The following is a 21,129-nucleotide window of genomic DNA, read 5'->3' as shown; positions in this document are numbered from 1 at the left end:
TTCTTCAAAGCGTGCAGAACCAAGACGTTGTTGCATTGACCGCGTCGGCTGAATTTTCTTACCGATCAAATTCACTCACTTGCATTGGGACATCAGTGAGGTTTCCCATGCAATCCTGTTTACCGCGCCTCCGTTCACGAAGAAAAATGCCCATTCAGCCTTTTAACGCCCTCCGCATAACAGCGCGGGAGAAAGGGGGTTAGCCCCAGTCGCTGCCGAGCGTGAGATAGGGAGCCGGAAAGCGGAGGAGTCCGTTCTCCGCGAGAACGAGCATGCAGTGGGAACGAGAATGGCGGCCGCCGTAGCAGACGACGCAGATGTCCTCACCCTAAGCGGGGGCGCGCGCATCGAGGCACCCTAGGAATTTTCTCTCGTTAGGCCTCGATGTGTTTGAATTAAACGGCAAGCGATCTCGAATGATCCGCAAGATTATTCATAATACTCTGTCGTCGAAGCGGCCCGATATTAAGGCCGTGTACAGTCATATGCTACGAATGAATTCTCCAAAAGCAACGCCAAATTCAATTTGAAGCGTGCGGCCGGGACCGCCGCCATAAATAAACTACGTAAACTACGCATGCACAAATAAAATGAACAATGACACAATTAACGTGCCTTAAATTGCTATATGGTACAAATATTATTTTTATCTGACACCTGTAGTGTTAGTTTTAGTGAAGCGGCCGCTTAATTAAATGCTGCGCAACTAACGGCGATGCCGTACAATTCATACTGTTTCCCTGCTGTTTCCAGATTGTTCAGACACTCCTTCGCAAGCATGGTGCAAAAGGGGAACGAAACACGCCAGAGCGTGTCGCGAGGTCCTCAGCGGCAGCGCGAACAATGGAACGACGCCCAGTTGCGTAACCAATTTTTTTCTGATTTTTTTTCCCGAAGGGGGGGGGGGGGGGAAGGCTGTGCAGGCCGCACCATAGAGACAGGGATTCCTTTCTCTATGGCCGCACACTAACACAGACATTTCGGGCGGGGGGGGGGGGGGGGGGGGGTCAGGTGTCCGGTGTGCCACTTGGCTACGCCACAGTCGACGCTCGTGGCTTGCGAAGTGCAAGCGCGCTCTCCGCCGTGCCGTTACGCAGCACATGCATCTTCCGATTGCGTTTCAGCGAATGCGTTCGTTGACGTGGCGCTCGCTTGGCCAGGCAGCTCGAATTGTGCTGAGTAATGGCACCGGTGGGCCGTAGAGCGCACGCCTTTGCACGGCCGCCATGGAACAGGCGTCCTCGCGTGCGTGTCGTCTGCTGCGCCGGCTTCACTTGCACGCAACGCAAGCGGCTGTTTCACAAGCGCCCACGGCGCGCTAGCAGAAGAGTCTCCGAGGCCCCCCCAAAAAAGGACGGAGCGCTACGTGCCTTTCCTCGGAACTGCGTGTAATTGAAAAGTGACTTCCTGCTGCGCGACATAGTGATAAGGTATTTGCAGAAAAGCAGCCTTGGTCCATGCGCCCCGCTACGTATTTGGTAAGTCAGCCGTTGCTTCTCCTTCTATCGCAAATCATTTGTGTTTCGCGTGGATAAAATTAAGCTTGTGCTCAACCAACGATTTGTTTACGCAGTTAACTATAGGTCGTGTACATAGACAACATACGAGGTCTATGAGATGAGCATGCACAGAACATGGGTTTCCGCCGAGTTCTGCGTTTTCCAATCGAAGCCACCTCGCTAAGGTAAATTGCGTAAGGTCGGGAGTCGTTGTAGAAATCTGCGTCGCCGTCCTGGGATCCCGGCCGTCTTGAACACATAGACCGGTACCAATTAATACCTGCACCACCGTGGCCCATGAACGTGATCTCGTCGACTTTCGCACAAACCTCCGCGACGGCTAAGCATGTCGTTTTGCCTTAGGAGAAATACTGATAGAAATATTTTTTTGGATTCCTGTAGGTTTAATCTTATTGGATTATGAAGCTATAAACCTGAAACGCCAATAAAGCCGATAGCCTGTATTGTATTGTATTATGCAATATACCTGATACACTAATAAAACTTACAGCCTGTATTGGTCGATTGGACTATAAAATAATATGCCCGATACACTGGTAAAACTGATAGCCTGTATTGATCTATCAGCTTACAGGTGTATTGGTGCAGATAGGAACGCTGTGTACCATAGTGGTTTGTTCTACAAAGGTGTCTTATTTGTTCGTTCTAAAGCGAATCTGTCTACGTTAAGCATCCCGGCCTTTGCTGGTCGTGGTTGCTGCTGCTGTCTTGCCAAAAAGCTCACACAAAGGACATAACTTATACGAGTCGTGGGCAATATATATATATATATATATATATATATATATATATATATATATATATATATATATATATATATATATATATATATATATATATATATATATTAAATACTTGTTGACATTAAATACTTGGTCTGTTTACCTTGTAGCACCACTCAAGTTCTTTACGTTTGAAAGGTAGCCTGAAGAATCCCTCTTTGCCTACTATATATATATATATATATATATCTCCCACGTAGCTGGACAGAACAAAGGTGTTGTAGTGTGCCGTCGCTTGGAGATACTCAACCTTTTTTTTTCATTCCGCCTAATTAGATAATTAGTCTTAACTAATTAAACAACTTCTCGGATATTGTATCTAGATGAAAAGTGTCAATGAGAAAATTGTTTGGTGACATGAAAAACTCCCGATACCACACTCTTAAGCAAAATTGCACCCTTTTGCCACACAACGATAATCGTCATCTGTCTTGTCCGCATTTCCTTTCTTTAATGCGGCGAGCGTGGTACTTCCCAGTAACGAACGGCATGCGCGTTATCAGCATGACATATAGCATTCCCGACAGGAAAGTAGCGGGCGCGGCGTTTTCAAGAAAGGAAACGCAAGCAAGGCAGATGACGATTATCGTTGTGTGGCAGAGATACACCCCAAAGGGTGTAACTTTGCCTAAGAGTGCACTTTCTGTTCCACAGCACGTGCTACATAAAAGTGTTTTCTCAAGCGTGAAAGAAGCCCGCGAGTACACGCGCAAAGCGCCTCGAGTGGCCAGTCGCGCGGCAGTTTTGCTTGCATTTTGCGTGCGCGCACGTAAAGCCTTCTGCGCACAAATAGCCAGCAGCGATACGAGCTCGGGGATTTCCTGAAACGCGGAGCGCGCAGAACAGCCGCTTGAACTGCATGCGCCGTGCCGCAAGATAGGTTAGGAGCAGCAATAAACGTTTACTGTGTGAAACAGCGAGAAAGTTGTTTCTTCGCCATAGGTGGGCGGCTCTCTCAGCCCAGAAAGCCGTCGGCTAAAGCCACGGCCCGGGCCTGGTCCTCCAGACTTCGGTGATCCTCCAGGCTCTGCATGTGCCGTTAACATTGCCTCCCACGTTTCTTCGATGGCTTGTGATGGGTCCAAAGCTTCGTCTTGTTTTTCTCCCGGTGTAGGTATTCTAACACCACGTGTTGGAGGGTCAAAAAGAAAGAAAGAGAGAGAGAAAATAGAGAGGGAGGGTGTCGTGCAAGCACGAGCCGCTCGGCTCTAAATGTAAGATAAAGAGCCCCTCCATACACACCTGTGCCCAAAAGCGGAAGCGGTACGAGGATGAAGAAGCTTTAATACGAGAAAATTAGGCAGGAAAAGAATGTCGTTTGCAGGCGCTGGTAGAGGTTGTAGGGGAGGGCCTCTGGAGTGGGGAGTGTAGCTATAGCCTACTCTCGCCGTCGCTTCCGCCTTTTCATTTGGTTCTATCTCGGCTGCTATTAAACCCTTTTTAACAATTATTGCGGTAAAAAGCTCCCCATGAAGGGTGCTTCGCAATTCCCTGTGTATAAACAAATTGTCCTTCGGTACCTAGTGAGGGACCCTTCAAAGGCAGGGAGTAAAATGCAACATAAAGGTAGAAGGTTACCAGCTTGGCAGCACCAGCCATGAAACACAACTACTTTCTAAAGGGTATGCACAAAAATCATGAGCCATTCTACCTTGTGAAGGTGGTTGACCAGCGAAGCTGTTTATCACACAACATGGAGGTGACACAATCTTGAACAAAGGTATGAACTCATTTATTGTCTTGATGGGTGGTCATCGTGACGAAAGGTACGCACACTCATTTATTGTCTTGATCGGTGTTCATTATTTCCCTCGCAACTGCAATCACATTCTTTGATAATGTCAAATCGATGCACGTACGGCGCTGAGTGGTCGGTTGGGCCGGATCGATGTGGCATCGCAAGGGATACGTCTGCTACACAGAACGCGCAAACCGCTCCCTTTTCGATAGCGACACATCCCCATTGAAATCACCGACAACGACAACAGGGGTAGTGTCATCACAGCTAATTCACGCAAAGTGGGTAGCCATGAACCTTACAGGACTACGAGTCATTACATTTTTTGCTTGCTTACGGGGTTATGAGCCATTGCTCACGCGGTTATGAGCTACTGATGATGACAGTTTTTCGACATGCTGTTCTGTATGTTGTATGCGTGATTAGAAAGAATTTAAGCACTGTTCGCTTCACTTTGCTGAGGGCTTGCAGCCTCCACCTTACGGTGCTGTGTGCCATTGTATTTTTTGCTTGCTTACGGGAGCATGAATGCTTACGGGGGTGGGAGCCATTGCTGATGAGAGTTTTTGTTCACGGAGAACGTAAAATGCACGGAACCCTAGCCATATATGGCTTCGCTGTAAAATATCGCTCCATCCATCCATCCATCCATCCATCCATCCATCCATCCATCCATCCATCCATCCATCCATCCATCCATCCATCCATCCATCCATCCATCCGTCCGTCCGTCCCGTCCCGTCCGCCCATTCGTTCTTCCGTCCACCCACCCTTCCACCTAGCGGTTAATCCATCTAGCTAATCTACGCGCGCTGGAACCTCTTATATTTCGGTCTTACTGTCGTACATCTTTTCGAACACTCCAGTGCAACCAGTTGTGTATACGGGAGTTTCACTGCTCAGCTCAAAGTCGCGGGTTCAAACCCGGCCGCGGTGGCCGCCATTTTAATGAGCGCGAAATACAAAGGTGCTCGTGTACTTCCTAATTTTAGGTGCACGGTAAAGAACCCCAGGACATCAAAACCAATCCGGAGTCCCCCACTACGGCGTGCCGTACAATCCTATTGTGGTTTTGTAATGTGAAACCATAGGATTTTAATCTAATTGTTTATACGTTTCCATAGAGCATCTCATAATGATCAATTGTCCCGCTTTGTATTCAACTTATAAGAATTCAAACGGCTGACAATTGAAACAGACAACGACGATACAACAACGACAAAGTCGATCTGGGCGTAGTGGTTTGAGTCATACCATTAGGCACCAAACCAAACCAAGCTGGGCGTGTGCAACAAAGCTGGGTGGTGCGAAAAAAGAAAACAGAATGGAAAATAGATGACGTTTGTTTTTTAACTTCCTGGTGCCTTCAGTCCTTTGCTTACACTGCATGCAGTTTTACAATGAAAACAAAGCAACTGCGAAATTTCCTTTCAAACAATATATATATATATATATATATATATATATATATATATATATATATATATATATATATATATATATATATATATATATATATATATATATATATATATATATATACATACATATATATATATATATATGTGGAGGTGACATCCTCCTGCATAGAATGAAACCTGTATCGGTAAACTAGTCGCCATAGTTCTCAGCTTCTTGTCTCAAACTCGGGCTATTCAAGGGGGCCGCTCCTGTGGTGCAGTTTTATTGGACAGACAGCGCGCGAATTGACAGCGAACTATAGCATGCAGGTGACGCAATTCGATAGCAAACACGCGCACGAGCGACTGCATGAACAATCTTAATCGCAGAACGGCTTGCATACGAACGATCGAGACGCTAAACATACAAAACGGCAGACCGGCCGAGCATGGCACTCATTCGCGTCGCGGTAGTGGCAGCGCCGCATGCAGACGGAAATACGTATGTACATGACAAACTACATCGGCGACCTACTCCCAAACCGCTCTCAAGCAGCATATATGCAAAAAAAGATACAGCTTCCCATGTCGAACCTCTGCAGCTAGCTGTGCCGCTTCCACAACAACCAGTTGGTCTGTGCAGGAAGGGACGATACCACAGCAGTCAAGCTAGAGAAACACATGAATGCGCGATGGGAAATGGCGCGGCCGGTCTAACAGCTGTGTGACAGAATGAGACGGGCGGGGAGGAAGAGCTAAAAATAGAAAGAAGCGAGCACGACAGGACGCGATGTCAGGTCTTTCATATAGCGTGCAATTCGGCCAAACCGTGGGGACTGGCAACTGCAGCTGGAAACACGCACATCGCTCTGGCAGCCCCGGAAAATGGCTCTCCCCAAGTACAAGGTATGCGCCTTTTCTGTAGAGGCACATATACTGACTGTCGTCCTGAAGCGCTTCATCAAAGAGAGAGGAGAGAGAGAGTGATTTAACGGATACCTTAAGGGAGAGGTTTGCCACTCGGCATGCCCATAGCATGTGCTGCCCTGGGTACATATGATGACGAATGAAATGATTAGTACAGTTCACAACACAGATACACAACATGCACAAAACACAACGCCCAACTGAAGTGTCTCTATAAGCTCAAAAGTGCCTTCATTGCACAAGATGAAAAGGTAGCTGCTGTAATGCATGGGCCAAGAACGTGTCTTAGTTCAAAGGGTGGCAGTTGGTCAATGTTGCACGAGTGTGAACATTAAGGCCGTTTTTTGTAGTGTGCGGAATGATCAATTTTAAGGTTTACGGGATACTTAAAAAGTGGCCTGCGGTAGATATCGTAATTCTTGTATTTGAGCTGTATTATTCGAGGAGGACATCTTAGTTGAAATCAAGAAAAAGAATGGGCAGGTCATGTAACGAGGAGGGAAGATAACCGGTGGTCATCAAGGGTTGCGGACTGGATTCCAAGAGAATGGAAGCGTGGCAGGGGGCGGCAGAAAGTTAGGCGGACGGATGAGATGAAAAAGTTTGCAGGGACGACATGGCCACGATTAGCACATGACCGGGATAGTTGGAGAAGTATGGGAGAGGCCTTTGCCCTGCAGTGGGCGTAGCCAGGCTGATGATGATGATGATTCGAGGAGGCGGACATTACTAGCACGATAAATTGAAACACGTATTCAAATAATTAAAGATACTAATTAACTTATTCATTATTCGCTTTACGGTGCATGTTGAAATTGACAAATTGTAGCCGGCGAGTTTGCAAGACATATGCACTTGAAATTAATATCCAGGATGACATATCAGTTTGGAGAGATTATTTCCCAAAGTGTGGGTCGAAATACATTTGCGTTCCAGTTACTTTTGCGCTTCAATGCATTAAGGAGCGTTTTCTTAAAAAAGTAAGTGCGACAACAGTGCCTTTTTACGGCGAGTTTGATGGCACATGTCTCGAAACTGGTGTCATTCTGGGAACTAATTCCAAGAGGATACGCCTTGCAAACTCACCGGCCACAATTCGTAAACTGCAGTATGTGCCGTAAAGTAATTAAGACGTTAAGTAGTGAATTCTTGTTAAACAGCTGAATATGTGTTTTGCTTTTCCGAGTAAGGTAGTGCCCTCATCTCGCAATAATCCAGCTAAAATTATGTTACCTGCAACGGGCGATTTTTTAAAATTATGTAAGGCTTAAAAATGATCACCCCGCGTATAGCCATTTGTACTACTTCTAGAGGTGTGCTGGGACATGACACTGTTCTCTACGTAATTACGCAATGGAACAACAACTGGCACCTAAATATTCTCATGGCAAACAAATATGTACTTTCAAAAAGTGCATAATTTCTTCTTTAAAGCGAATCTTGATATGCGCTCTTCCATGGGCTTTGGCGTGTCTGCACGGTCGGGCTCCCACTGATTGCAGTGGGCCAATCCTGAAGCTAGTGCAATAGCAAACTTGGCCGATCGCGGATATGATTTAATGAAAACCTGGCCAATCCATTAGACAGCGTATAATCCGCAGCTTCGTATAGGTCCCGTGCGCCGCGTGGTGAAAACGTAATCGCTATATACCGGAAAACGCGGTGTAGAAAATGTACAGTTATTTAAAGAATTCAGTTAGCCGCTTCACGAAACTTCACGTTGGAACAGCGTGGATTTTTTGCCATAAAATATACTATACGAAAATTACTACAGTAAAACCTCGGCAACAACGAAGTTGAAAGGACAGACAGGATTACTTTGGTACATCCATTAATTCATTACATTTATTACTACATGTACTGCAATATGAATCTCTACGGGTATTTAAATGGGACGTTCACATACACTGTTATATCCATTATTTCGTTATATCCAGTATTGCTATACCGCGGTTTCACTTATATGGAACTCTTGCGGCTATTATTTACGGGCGCTGCAAGTATGAGTGTTCAACCAGCGTGGGAATGGCGGTTGGTACGTGGATTTGTCTAAACGTCGTCCTTCTGGCTTCAAAGGGCTTTGCGACTTTGCAACTGCTCACTTCAGCAGAAGCGTAGTGTCATAAGTTCGACAATGCGCGATGAGCATGTGCGTGCGCAGAGTCTTTCTGCCTCCCTGCCTTTAGGGAAAACGTGATCGCATCGAAATTTAGCTCAGTGAAAATCAGCTAGAGCGTTTTGAATAAAGGGGCAAGAAGACCTGGAGCTATATACATGCACAGACGGTTAGTCAAATGCATCTACTAAGCATCGTTCACATAGTGGCTGAACGATCGCAGCGACAGAGTTCCCTCTAGGAGTTGTAGTTAAAAATAAACCCCAAGTTGCGGCGCGAGATCGCGAAGCCCTCATGAATTTTGCCTGACATCTATTCTAGTTAAATCAATTGTTCCATCGGGCACGAAGTACTATATACGTTGCATGCTTTCGAAGGGAACCACGGACTCCACTTATATAGCAAGTTTCAAGAAGTTGTCGTGCGCCAAAATGGCCCGAATACAAGAGAATGGCTTAAAATCCGTGACGTCACACTAACCAACCGGCCTTCAGGGCCGGGATAATGTGTAATGATTGTATATTCCCTAACGCAATTTATTTTCGCGCTTTGTTAGCGGCGCTTCCAGCTGCGTTGTCAACGGGACCGGCACGCCGTGAGCGGTGGATGATAAGGCCCTTGATTCGCACAGTCATCGTGACCCATCACGTCACCGCCACGTCACCGTCACGTCACCGGCGCCGGTCATGAGACAGCGTTTCCGCGCCGATTTCTCCTTAAAATATGGGATGACGTCGGCGTTAAGAGTATCGGTCAACGTCATCCTCGTTGCGCTCTTGAGGAGAAACCGGCGATGAAACGTCTCATTACGGACGACGGTGACGTGACGGTGACGTGACGGTGACGGGGCGGTGACGGGGCGGGACGGGGCGTGTGACAACTGTGTGAATAAGGCCTAAGAGTGGCATAGAATCGATCCGAACAAATCGCTACAAGATCACGCTCCTGATTTTTTCATGAAATCGACCGCTTCTCTTTTTCCCTACACTCCCCTCACCCCCCCCCAAGAAAAAAAGAAGACATTGAAGAGAAAAATTCATCGTAGATTTTTTTCCTTATTAAAATTATTATAATGTTCCACACAAAGTAATATAGATTATTGAAGCCGTACGTTACTGCTGTAAACTGAAATATTGCTGCTCATGTGCTTGCCGATATGACAGTTGCTCGCATTAAAGCAAAAAGTGTGCTAATTGGACCGGAAGGACGAGAGAAGTCGTGCTCTGGTTATTTTGCTTTTTCTTTTTCTTCTCGTTTTCAGATTCAGCTGCATAGCCATCTGGACTCATGCATGCGGCACGCGACGATATGGGATCTGGCACAGTTGAGTAACCATTCACCGGCGGATGTGACGGCGGAGAGGACGGGAATTCTCATTTCAGAAGTGAAGTTGCTTTAATTTGCGCCGCGCGTGCGTCTGTGTGATCTGCACAACGTGACCACGTCGAGCGCTCGTGGTTGATATCTGTGCTCAAGCCTTGTATACAGTTAAGCATTTCCAGCGGAGAATTGGATGCACCACCAATGCAGTTCCAGTGAGCACAGGGTGTACGCAGAACCTAACCTAACCTAACCTAACCTAACCTTACTTAACCTAAGTATCCCTTCCTTCCTATCCCTTCCCTGTTCCCTTTTCTCACATTTTAATGAGAATCGTTGTTCGCCTCTTACCAGGTACGTTGCGGCATGTTCCCGTATCGCCTCGTTTGAGGACTCTTCAATGAAAACAACCACGTGTCTGACGGTGGGTTTTGAACCAAGGTCCCTCAGCGCAAGGACTGCATTTTCTAGTTAACATTGCACCATAGACGCTTACGAGGCGCCGATAGAGTAACAACTTTACCACATTCTTTCCCACGTGTAAATTAACGCCTTGAGGAGGTTGGCGTGGGCGTTACGTCACAACATTTGGCTTTCCAAGTGCGAGAGCGCTCCAACGCTGAACCTCGGCCGAATTCACCAACCTATCCTCTGACTAATTAAGGACGTGGAAAGCTCGATTGCCTTGCTCAGGTTCGCTTCGAAATATTTCGTTTCGCAGGCTACACTGTGAAACAAAATACATGCCAGAGATGAAGTTTATTTATTATTTATTTGTTTCCTTGAATGCCTTCAAGGCTCGAAAGCATCACAGAAGGGAGCGGGTAATATATATGCAATACGAGAACAAAACAATGCGGCTACCTCAATGCAACTGCATCGGCCAGTTCGGCGATAGAGACCTGTTTGAGCGAAGAAATTGGTACAGGTACGGGGAAAACTTTACAAATAGGTACGTATCCTTGAGTTTCAAAGCTGTGATATCACTTACAGATCGTAGTGTACAACGCGAAAAAGGACTCGGAGAAGAAAAACAAAGTAATTTTACTTTTACTGCATGGTTGTCTTACTGCAGCAGGGGTTGTTAAAGTCGCTCTTAGCACACTAATATATAAAAAAGCCATTGAATATGTATGCCGCACAAGAATAGCGAAGTGAGCGACATGTAATATGTTCATAATGTGCAATGAGAAAAGGGGCGAAGAAAACAAAATGCTCTCGTCTCATCCGCCCTTATCCTTGTCCGTGGTGTTCTTTTTTTAAGGCTGTATGAGTACATTATCTCACACCGTTGTTTAATGTTGTGCAGGAGATTGGTTCATGCTGATTGACCGAGTGACTGCCCTCTTCCTATTCATGACATGATCTGAACAGACAGAAAAGCTTGGACCTGGGGTACAAGAGCGTGGAAGATGTCCGAGAAAAGACAAGACCGAAAGAGGCCACCACACTCGCCAATTACCTGAAGGAAATCTTCGTCTTCCTCAAGGTCGTAGTGTAAGACTTGTTTGGCTAGTTGGTATGGTTCCCTCTAGGAAGAAATGGCAAAACAAAATAAAAGACAACGACAGGATAGGTACCATTATATTTTCTGAAGGCAGTGCAGCACCTATATGCGTATTAGCCACAGCGTATGCGCACCGTATACAAATGTTCGAACTCCCCATTACGATGCCACATTGAAAACATAACCGAGGTACGGCATCTCACACGCGCACAAAGATATCGATCCGTCATTAACTCATTTCTAAGGTAAAATCTGCGTTTAGAAAATAAGGTTGCTTGGGGCACCTGTCCTGTGATCTATTCGTATGGTGTCTATAGTGTCTGCTCTTGTGCCATTTCGAATTCTCCGTTTGTGAACTTAGTGTTTCAACTTTTTCTTGAAGCTTACCGATTCTAGGTAATGTTTTGGAAGTAGTGTGAGGTCTAGAGGTACGCGAATATTCGATATTCGATAGTCCTTTTCTCTCGAATATTTGTATTAGACTCGCTCCACAATTTCGCTATTCGAACTACCCATTATTAGATCCCAAATCAAGTTAGGTTCCTACAGTTTTTAGAACAACTTTCTCTTTCGAATGCGACATACTTCATTAAAATTTGTTAAGCGGTTGTCCCATGAGAGTATTTCTATGTCTCACATGTACTTCAATATGGAAATGGGAACTAGTCCCGAACTAGAGCTGCCGCTTAAAAAAAGAAAAAGCATCTACAGACTGGCGTTGTATTTTGAGTAATTTTAAATTCCGCCGTAATGTCAAGTTGGTCATGTTGTCGCTCCCGATAGGATCACAAGGTGGCTATACGTCTTGTAGCCAATTGGTCCGATCGCAAACTTACTGAATTTTCAAAGTAGCTGTGCATAGCACACTTGTTCGCATGAAAAGGTATTTCACCGGAGCAAAAAGGCGCCTTTTTGTGCAGTCCAGCTGCGAACGCTTTGGCCCGGCAGTGTTTTCGTCCACTTTCGTTTCCCTTTAGCTTATCATTTCTATGCTATGCCCATAAAATACAGGTGACGTAAGAAGACTTGCCAGTACTGTAACTTGCTGCATGACATTCTGTATACAATATCTATAGGGAAATCAGAGTTGTGTCTAGCGCGAACGTTTCTGTTAAGCTCATTAAGAACATAGTAATATAGCAGCGCAAAAAAAAAAAAAGGAAAGGAAGGAAGGAAGGAGGAGAGAGAGAGAAAGAAAGAAAGAAAGAAAGAAAGAAAGTAAAGAAAGAAAGGATGATTTTAGATTTCAAGAGCGTTCCGTTTTGTCTGCTTGAACTGTCTTGTTTCCAATAAATCTTCGTTTTAAAGGCAGTGCCTGTGTAATGGCCCTTATTTTCTCGTCAGATTCCTTTCTTTTTTCTTTTATGTTGCGCTGCTGTATTATGAACACATTCCGACTCTGCACTCCCTCTTAGGGAGCAGCTTCTGAACAGGGCGTTCCCTTCTCCGACGCAGAGGCGACCGGGAGGCCCTGGAGCGAGTGGCGTACGAGGCGGCCATCGACCAGGCGACCATGGGCGTGCTGTACAGCGAGATGTTTCTGTGTCCTCAGTTGCTCGCCTCCTCGAGCACCACACTGCGATGGCAAGGGATGCCGGAGAGCATGACCAGCGCCAGGCAGGCACTGGACGCCGCGCTATTGGGACTGCGCAAGGCTGAGCTGGAGACGGGCGCCAAGTTCAGGATCATCCTGTCTTGCTTTCGCGGAACGCCCGGTTAGTTGCGCCTTGGCCATGAGAGGTGTCTAGGTAGTGTGTAGCCCTATTTTTTCATGCTGTCACGGGCTTCCTCACATTGTCGGACGCTTTACACTACGTGTACCTTTTTGTTCAACAGAGTTGTGGCTTAACGGCCATGACGTTCTGCTCGGGTCTCAGAGGTAAACTCACCGCGGTAGCTTCATTCCGATGAGGGTGGAACGCAAGAATGCGTTCGTGTATCGAAAGTCAGACTCCATCTCACAGCAGGTGCGTTTCCTTGGGACGTTACACTCTATAATTTCGATTTTAAACACATGTAAGCACACGCGCACACTAACGCGGAACCACTTTAACTCACTTAGTAAAATAATTAAAAAGAAGGGGAGGGATAATGATGTAGGTCCTACGCAATGTGGGAATCGATATTATGCCAAACATTTTGCGGTTAGATGTCTATGTAGCCTATTTCGGGATTGCACGAAGCGTTATATAACAGGTGGCGGAGCGAGTCCGAGTGAGGCGATCGCAGTTGTGTGTGCGATGAAAATGACGCGTTGGACGACAACGGCAAGAAGACGGCACGTCGACATAGGAATTACGACGACAGCCATGGCGGCTTAAGCATGTCTTAATCCTTTATGCATTCCCGCAGCTCTACCTTCGTTCGCTTCTCAGAGCTCCCGCAACAATGACGAAAGCGCGCTGCCTTGCAGAGTGGGCGCCCGAGGTTCTGGAGCTCTGCCGTGAGTACAGCGGCCGAGGCGTGGTCGGCATCGACGTCTGTGGCGTCGTCTTCCCCGTCCAAGGGCAGTCGGCGTGGATGCACCCTAAAGCTAACGAGTACGGCGAAGAGGTCACCGACCCCCTGATCACCAACACTTTCCAGGCGAGTTCACGTATAAACCACACATCGTTATGTTGGTTTACTTGGACACTTGACGAAGGGCAGGACAAAGGAAGTGTTACAGGAAGATTGAAGCTTGGGTTGACTTGCTAATTTTCGCACATAAGCGTACATTTTTATCTCAAAATTGAAAACAAGAAAACTTGAAGGCACTCCTGAGCTACTTTCGACAATCACTACCACTTGACGCTTCCTTGCTGCGCTATTTTTTTTTTTAATAAGAAACATGATCCACTGAGCCGTTGCACAGGGAAGATATTTGTGGTTCATATGTATGTGAATAAACCTGTAATGCCCAAACGCCGTTCCACACCAAGGAAAAGTGGAACAAATTGTTCACTGTCATTTCTAGCCAATAAGAACATTTGCACAAAAAATGTAAATGCTAATTTATAGGGTAATCCGCACAGTACCTAATTGATAATTCATTCGTTAAACTATCCGCAGCTGAAACTTAACTCTAGCCAAACCTCTGCGTATCAGATACGCAACTATGGGTGATGGACTTATAAGCACTTCGAGGCATCAAACTCAGCGTATGATATATAATACGTTGGACCTAACAGGGATAAGTTGGGCTAGAACTGACGATATACTAAGAATCCCCCGTTAAACCCCCTTGCTTTGTCAGATGGAGGAAGGCTAGGGCAGCTGAAAAATGCGCTGTCCCCTAGTGAGAGTTCAGATCTCAGCCGACCAGCATCATCCATACAACCGCCTCAAGCAAGGCCTCCAACACTTCGAGGGTGAAGGAGCTAGATTTTGGGTTTAAGGCGGAAGCCATTTTCCGAACGAGCTCCAGCCACCATACTGCAGCGGGAGCGGCTCGCCGTGCTCACCGCATGTGAGCAGGCCGCAATCGCCTTCGCAATTGGCGATGAGGTTCTCCAAAACGCCACAGTGATCTTTCCCTGTCGCTGGGAGAAAACGATCACCGGTGGTCACCATGTTCGGGAGAATGGGAGGGTACCCAATTGACGTCTGTTAAATCCCATTGCTCCGTGCGTCGACGCAGCGTGCTGTCTCTTGGGGCGTGCACCGGACCGTGCACGCGGCTGAGGCGGGACCTCCGGTCACCGTGCTGCGTGCCGTTCGAGAACTCCGTGCCGAACGCATCGGCCACGGCTACCGGGCAGTCGCTCACGGTGGCGACGCCTACCGGCAAGCGTTGGCGGCGGGGGTCCACTTTGAGTGCTGCCCCACCAGCAGCTACCTCACCGGTGGCGTAGATCGCAACGCTGTGGAGCACCCCATACTGAGGTATGGCAAGCACACGCCTGCACGCTCGTCTCTCTCAATGGTAGGTGTCTGTGCGGTGGAGGCAAGCTTGGCTAATGAATGCTTGAATCATACCAGTCGGTTGGTTGATTGATTTTCGCTCCGGTGAATGGGTCAAGAATACAATAAAACTTTGACTATGAGGTCAAACGAAATAAGTGACAGGAAATTAGGAAATGAAAGTGTCCCATACAGATATGTTCGTTGAGTAACCAGTAACAGTTACGAAACCCTGCTTCGAATTTCGATGTTACGGGATTATAGGATTATATGTATATGCTTCCTGTGGGCGCCCATATGCAGAAACTCTTAGAATATACAAGCCCCTTCAACTTCGTAAAGTAGTGCCACGCTTTGAAGAATGCCGTCTCCTCCTCGCGCGCTTTGGCCGAGGCCGACGCCGCGTCGCTATTGGCCTAATGGCGTCACATGGGCCCTCGCGCCGTGCTTCAGCGCCATTTTTGCTCGAGAAGCGTCTACGGAGTGGCGAGGAGCGCATGTTGGCGCCGTTGCTACGCTCGAGCAGTGTAGGCGGCGCCACGGTAGAGGAGGGAGCGTGAAAGAGAGGAGAAACGAGGAGGAATGAAGGCGGAGGAGGAGAGTGTCGATACCTTACGAAGTTTAAGGGGTTTTATAGAATATTTGATTGATGCGCCACCAGTAAATGACGAAGTGAAACTCTGCTCTGCGTCGTCACCTATAAACCAGGTGTTCGTAACTGAATGTGAGGGTAAGCTGTGGAGAGAAGGTACTCAATGGAAATGCCGTTTCTTCATTTTGCTTGCTGCGTATTTCCCTAAAGAACTTTTTGTTTTGTTTCATGTTGTGCTGCTCGTGGCGATTTGTGCCTGATTCTGACGCCTATAGCTCACGTGACAAACAACTGATAAAAAAAATGCTTGCATAAGGTTTACATAAGCGCATATAGTATATCCACCAGCTTTCGCTTGGAAAGGCATAATGTTTCATTGTAAAGGGAAGTCTGACATAATAGGACATTTACCATTGCGCACAAAGGAAAGGCCCAGACAAGTTGCAGCTAACTGCAACTTTTTTTCCCCCTAAATTTCCACTTTCTCGTCTCTTGGCGTGATGCGTTCTCAATGTCGACTTCTACGCTTAGTTTAATCCATAGGGGCGAACACTACCTTTGATGGCCGAATACATATATCGACGTCAAATCGGACTCAGGCATTTCTCGCGAAAAGTTATCTACTCTACACTTTCCCGTTCGCTTTTCACTTGTTGGTGATAGCAAATAGTGCTCAGTAGACTTGCGGTATGTTGTCACCGCGTCAAATTCCAGGATACGGTCGTTCCGAAAATTCTGTAACGCCATTTCTGGCAGACCGCGCCGAAGAAGAACGGTACAGGCCCTTCTCGTTCGCTGTACGCAGGGCTGATGGAGGCTGTACAGTCGCTGTCAGGCTTAACCAGAACGAGGAATACACTTCTCTAGCTAACTGCTTAAAATTAACAAAGCTCGATGCAACGAGCAAACATCGATTGGTCAACTTTAGAAAGAAGACGCGTTAAAGGGACTCTAAGAATAAACACTCCTTCAACTTAGCGCTGATAAAGTAGTCTTTGAAGACGCCGTGTTTCGTAAATTTCGCTTTAATGCTTGTTGGTTATTATAGAAGAGAAAATGGATATGAAAGTTTTATTTCTTGAATTTCGCTCCTAAAGTCAATTGCTGGTGCGTCAGTACGACGCCAGGAATTTTCAGGTACTACTACAAACTTCATTGTGTCTGAGTGAAAGTTGGCGCATCATAGCCGTCATCATGGCGCATCATAGCTGTAGTCGTTTTTTCGCCACAAAACCCCAACTAACTAACTAACTAACTAACTAACTAACTAACTAACTAACTAACTAACTAACTAACTAACTAACTAACTAACTAACTAACTAACTAACTAACTAACTAACTAACTAACTAATTAACCAACTAACTAACTAACTAACTAAAGAAAGTTCGCGATAACTGCGAAGTTTAGCATTTAGCTCTTTTAGAATATAGGCATGTGTGGTCTTGCCAGTGCAGGAAATTCCAGACGGCACGAGAACTTCTTTCGTTACTGCTTGTTTCCCGGCTTACAAAGCCACTTCTCGTGGCAAACGTCTCTTTTTTGGTGTTGCATGTAGTGGGGCAACATGCTATAGTACAGCTGAAATATTTTTTTCTCTTTAGTGTCCGTTAAGGCTATAGCATTCAGGGAACCCAAACCAGAAGTATACCCAGCGCCTTCCACAGGAGAAGCAGAAATGCTTTTATAATGTGTGTTCGGATTAAGTGGCTATTATAAGTGGATTATAAGTGGATTAAGTGGCTATTAAGTGGCATTACGGCTACCGATCATACACGCAGGGCGCGGCGCGTAAGGTTCGATGTGCGATTGTTGAAGGTTCGCGCACAAGCGCATCCTCCGCGACGATACGCAGGCTTAGACGGGACGGCGCAAGCTTCTCGCTGAACACCGACAACCCTACCCTCACGCACACGACGTTGGACGACGAGTACCGGCTGGCGCTGAAGCTGGGACTGACGCCCGACGACCTGCTGCAATGCGTGAGTGCGCTTGCCATGCGAAACCTTGCGGCCATTGTAGTCGAGAGTGCACTCCATCTTTCCTCGGTAGCCATATTCTTGCAAATCTGTTTGTTGAGTCGGGGCATTCGAAGCAACACCTCGAGGTATAAGAATCACGGTATATAGAGTGGCGGTATATGACAACAGTCACCTGCAGTTCTTTAACATGCACTTATGTTAGTGCAGCAAGTACATAAGGGGCCTTTGCACTCCGCCTCCATCGGAGCGATGCCGCCCCTGTAGGTAATCGAACCCGCCGTCACCCGTGAGCTGTCGATTCGTGATGTGCCGCAATCGCTGTTTGATGAGCTGTAATGAGAACACTTACCATTTCCTTCCCGACATTTCGGGCTCCTTTTCTAAGACCTTCAGTTGGTATAGGTTCCTATAGGCATGTTAACAAATCCTTTTATTTCGTCATAACCGCGTAAAATAAGATTTCACAGGTAGAATGTGGAATTGGCGACGTAGAACTCACAGGCATATGTCGTGCAAGTTGCAGCTTTTCTTTTTGTTCCTTTCTGTCCCTCTCCTGCCTCGCACGTGCATTTAACGGCATATATTTTTGTTTTCGTTTTTGTTTGTCTACTAACAGAATCAATCGGCCATATCCGCATGTTTTCTACCTGACGACGAGAAATGGGAACTGCAGCAAAAGTTCAACCGACTCACCTGCCCAGACTCAGCGAACGCCTAGGATGACTTTGTTCGCTGTGTGTGATGAAAACAATAAATAAAAAACATCATAAGAACCCAACTAACAAAGACACCATGGACAACGCAGAGGAAATTGCATGTACGTACTAACTGAATTAAAATAATGATAAATTAATGGAATTGAAAGTAGATGGAAAAACTTGCCGCAGGTGGAGAACGATCCCACGTCTTCGCATTATGCGTGCGATGCTCTACCAATTCAGCTGGCGCCATCTTCTCATCCACTTTTTGGGGTATTTATGTGTTACTACTAAAACTAACCCTGGGAGTGTTAGCCAGCGCCACCACTCACAAGCCTTGGCGGCGGATTAGCATTCCTTGAGAACTCTGCCCAGTTTGTGGTCTATCTATATTTAACCTCTTTCACGCCCAACTTTGTTTACTGGATATTCCATGGTCTTGTGCATGGAGCATTTGGCTGCTGTGCTAAGGGAACCGGGTTTCAATAACCAAACGCATGGCCAGTCACTGGGTAAGTGACAATAGGTAAGTGCTGCTCTTTAATTTGACCCTCTTTCTCGCCAACTGGGGTCACTGGATATGTCCTTAAAGGGGCTCTGAACCACTTCTCATGCTTGGTGAAATAACATAGTCCGCGGGAAGCACACCCTGCTGTGAACATCTCAGCCAAGTTTTGCTGTTGCACGCGAAGCTCGCAAGCGGATCGCGAAGTCACATTTATCTCAAACACTCTCCTTTCAACAGAAGCCTTCTCCTCATTCTCTTCTGGACGCTTTATTTCGTAATGAAGCGGACTCCCGTACACGGCTGCTATTGGTAGCTGCGGTCGGCTACGTAGCGTAGATACTGCGGCCGCCGCAGGGTGCCTCCACGGCCTAGATAAGCGCACTGTGGCTAGCTGAAGACAACCGCGTTTATACGTTTAGCGCGTCGTAGGCACCAAAATTGGAAGTCTTGGCGTCCACGTTATCCAAATGAAACTTTAACTGCGCGCCACGGTGACATTTAGAAGGCGGAGCGTTGTGGGCACGCCCCACTCCGCCGTAGCCTTCGCAGTGCAAGGCATTGAATGGGGAACGGGAGCGCGGCGGAGGCCGTGTTTAATTCCCAATAACTCCGCTTCTGCTGAACGCAATGAAGTACTTTTCTTGCGGCAAAGTATTTCTGAATTAACCTACTTTCACTTCGAATGCCTTTCTCCGCTTCGATAAAAAGTGGTTCAGGTCCCCTTTAAATTTTCCCTAAAATTTGTCTGTTTCTAGGCCGAATCGAACACACGCCATATGTATGTACACACACACACACACACACACACACACACACACACAAGAAGAGAGGAAACAGTAGGGCCCTATTTTTTAGCAATCATATTATAGTGAACTATACAGTCATTTCATAAGATGCCAACGAACAGACACTCTGCACAACATAGGGGAAATTATTTGTAATTATTAATTGAATTAAATAAATTGTTAATTATGGAAATGAAGGTAGATGAAAAACAACTGGCCGCAGGTGGGACACGAACCCACGTTTTCGCATTACGCGTGCCATATGGTCTTATCAACTGAGCTACCGCGGCGCCGCTTTCCCATCCACTTTCTGGGGGTACTTGAGCTTATCAACTGGAACCCTTTGAGCGTTATCCAGCTTCGCCACTCACTAACCTTGGTAGGCCTCGGCGGCGGATGAACACGCTTTTTTTGCCGCAGGCGTCACGTCTACGTGAACTTTAGTGGGTGCAGGCAACTGGTCAATAATCTCACACAAGCTACATGAAGGCATCAAAACAAATTATGGGGTTTTACGTGCCAAAACCACTTTCTGATTATGAGGCACGCCGTAGTGGAGGACTCCGGAAATTTTGACCGCCTGGGGTCCTTTAATGTGCACCTAAATCTAAGTACACCGGCGTTTTCGCATTTTGCCCCCATCGAAATGCGGCCGCCATGGCCGGGATTCAATCCCGCGACCTCGTGCTCAGCAGCCCAACACCATAGCCACTGAACAACCACGGCGGGTCGTGGCAAGTGGATGATGGCGGTGACGTCCAAGACAATGATGAAAGGCAAAAAAACAGAGGTAATGAAATAATCGATACAAGATGCAACCATGGAAGTTCCCGTTATTTTTTGTAGAAATTGTTCTTCCTGGTAGCTAGATTTATTACACGCCCGTGTAGTGCCTTTGATGTCCGAAAAATCCGCCAGCCTACAAGTTTTCAGACTTGCAATACTGTTAAATGTATCCAGTAGAGCTTTCAAAGCTCCATCACAATAAAGTGTGGTAGGGCAGAAAGTACAAAAACAGGTCTGCGAGCAGACAGGATTGGCGCTTAGAAGAGATGAAGCATCCACCCCGTTGGTTTGTCTTCTTGTGGTCTGATCTTGTTCTTTGTACTTTTTGCCCTGCCAAGTATTCAGAGTGGACGAATCTGGCATGTTGCACGTTTTCAAGCTACAGCATGCCTAGCAAATGTGATTTGAGCAAAACTCGCATATCTGAGGTAACATATGCACGCAACTTGTAAAGTAAGGTGTTGAATTTGTCAGCTATCGGTAGCACGTCTGGTAATTACGGTAGCTTCCTCTGCTACGCATTTATGAAGCTGCTATTCTGAAATGTCCTATTCTTCTTGAAAATTTTGCAATAACTGCAAGTTCTCA

General features: G+C 46.5%; 1 protein-coding gene across 3 annotated transcripts; it reads left to right on the top strand.

Moving 5' to 3' along the window:
• The first annotated feature begins 1,069 nt into the window (after nucleotides 1-1,069).
• Nucleotides 1,070-19,130, top strand: LOC126539045 (adenosine deaminase-like). Of its 3 annotated transcripts, none has more exons than XM_050185751.3 (8): nucleotides 1,070-1,478; nucleotides 9,745-9,806; nucleotides 11,178-11,300; nucleotides 12,766-13,025; nucleotides 13,724-13,896; nucleotides 14,930-15,174; nucleotides 17,638-17,764; nucleotides 18,381-19,121. In XM_050185751.3, exons 1-8 carry the CDS (start codon nucleotides 1,458-1,460, stop codon nucleotides 18,480-18,482), a joined length of 1,113 nt encoding a protein of 370 aa, XP_050041708.1. In that variant the 5' UTR covers nucleotides 1,070-1,457; the 3' UTR covers nucleotides 18,483-19,121. The 3 variants fall into 3 exon arrangements, with proteins under 3 accessions (XP_050041708.1, XP_054931281.1, XP_050041707.1); XM_050185750.3 differs by lacking the exon at nucleotides 1,070-1,478 and adding an exon at nucleotides 6,239-6,346; XM_055075306.2 differs by lacking the exons at nucleotides 1,070-1,478; nucleotides 17,638-17,764 and adding an exon at nucleotides 6,238-6,346 and having other exon boundaries at nucleotides 18,381-19,130.
• Nucleotides 19,131-21,129: the final 1,999 nt, after the last annotated feature.

The sequence above is a fragment of the Dermacentor andersoni genome, chromosome 11, assembly GCF_023375885.2.
Source record: "Dermacentor andersoni chromosome 11, qqDerAnde1_hic_scaffold, whole genome shotgun sequence".
Classification (NCBI taxonomy): Eukaryota; Metazoa; Arthropoda; class Arachnida; order Ixodida; family Ixodidae; genus Dermacentor; species Dermacentor andersoni.
The sequence above is the reverse complement of the archived record's forward strand: the minus strand, read 5'-3'. Positions and strand labels throughout refer to the sequence as shown.

What these genes read in the sequence shown, in the direction of transcription:
- LOC126539045 (XM_050185751.3), top strand. Translation starts at nt 1,458, where the DNA reads ATGCGCCCCGCTACGTATTTG. An exon ending in GTCTTCCTCAAGGTCGTAGT is followed by an intron (nt 11,301 to 12,765) that starts GTAAGACTTGTT and finishes TCTCCGACGCAG; the next exon opens with AGGCGACCGGGAGGCCCTGG. An exon ending in TGATCACCAACACTTTCCAG is followed by an intron (nt 13,897 to 14,929) that starts GCGAGTTCACGT and finishes GCGTCGACGCAG; the next exon opens with CGTGCTGTCTCTTGGGGCGT.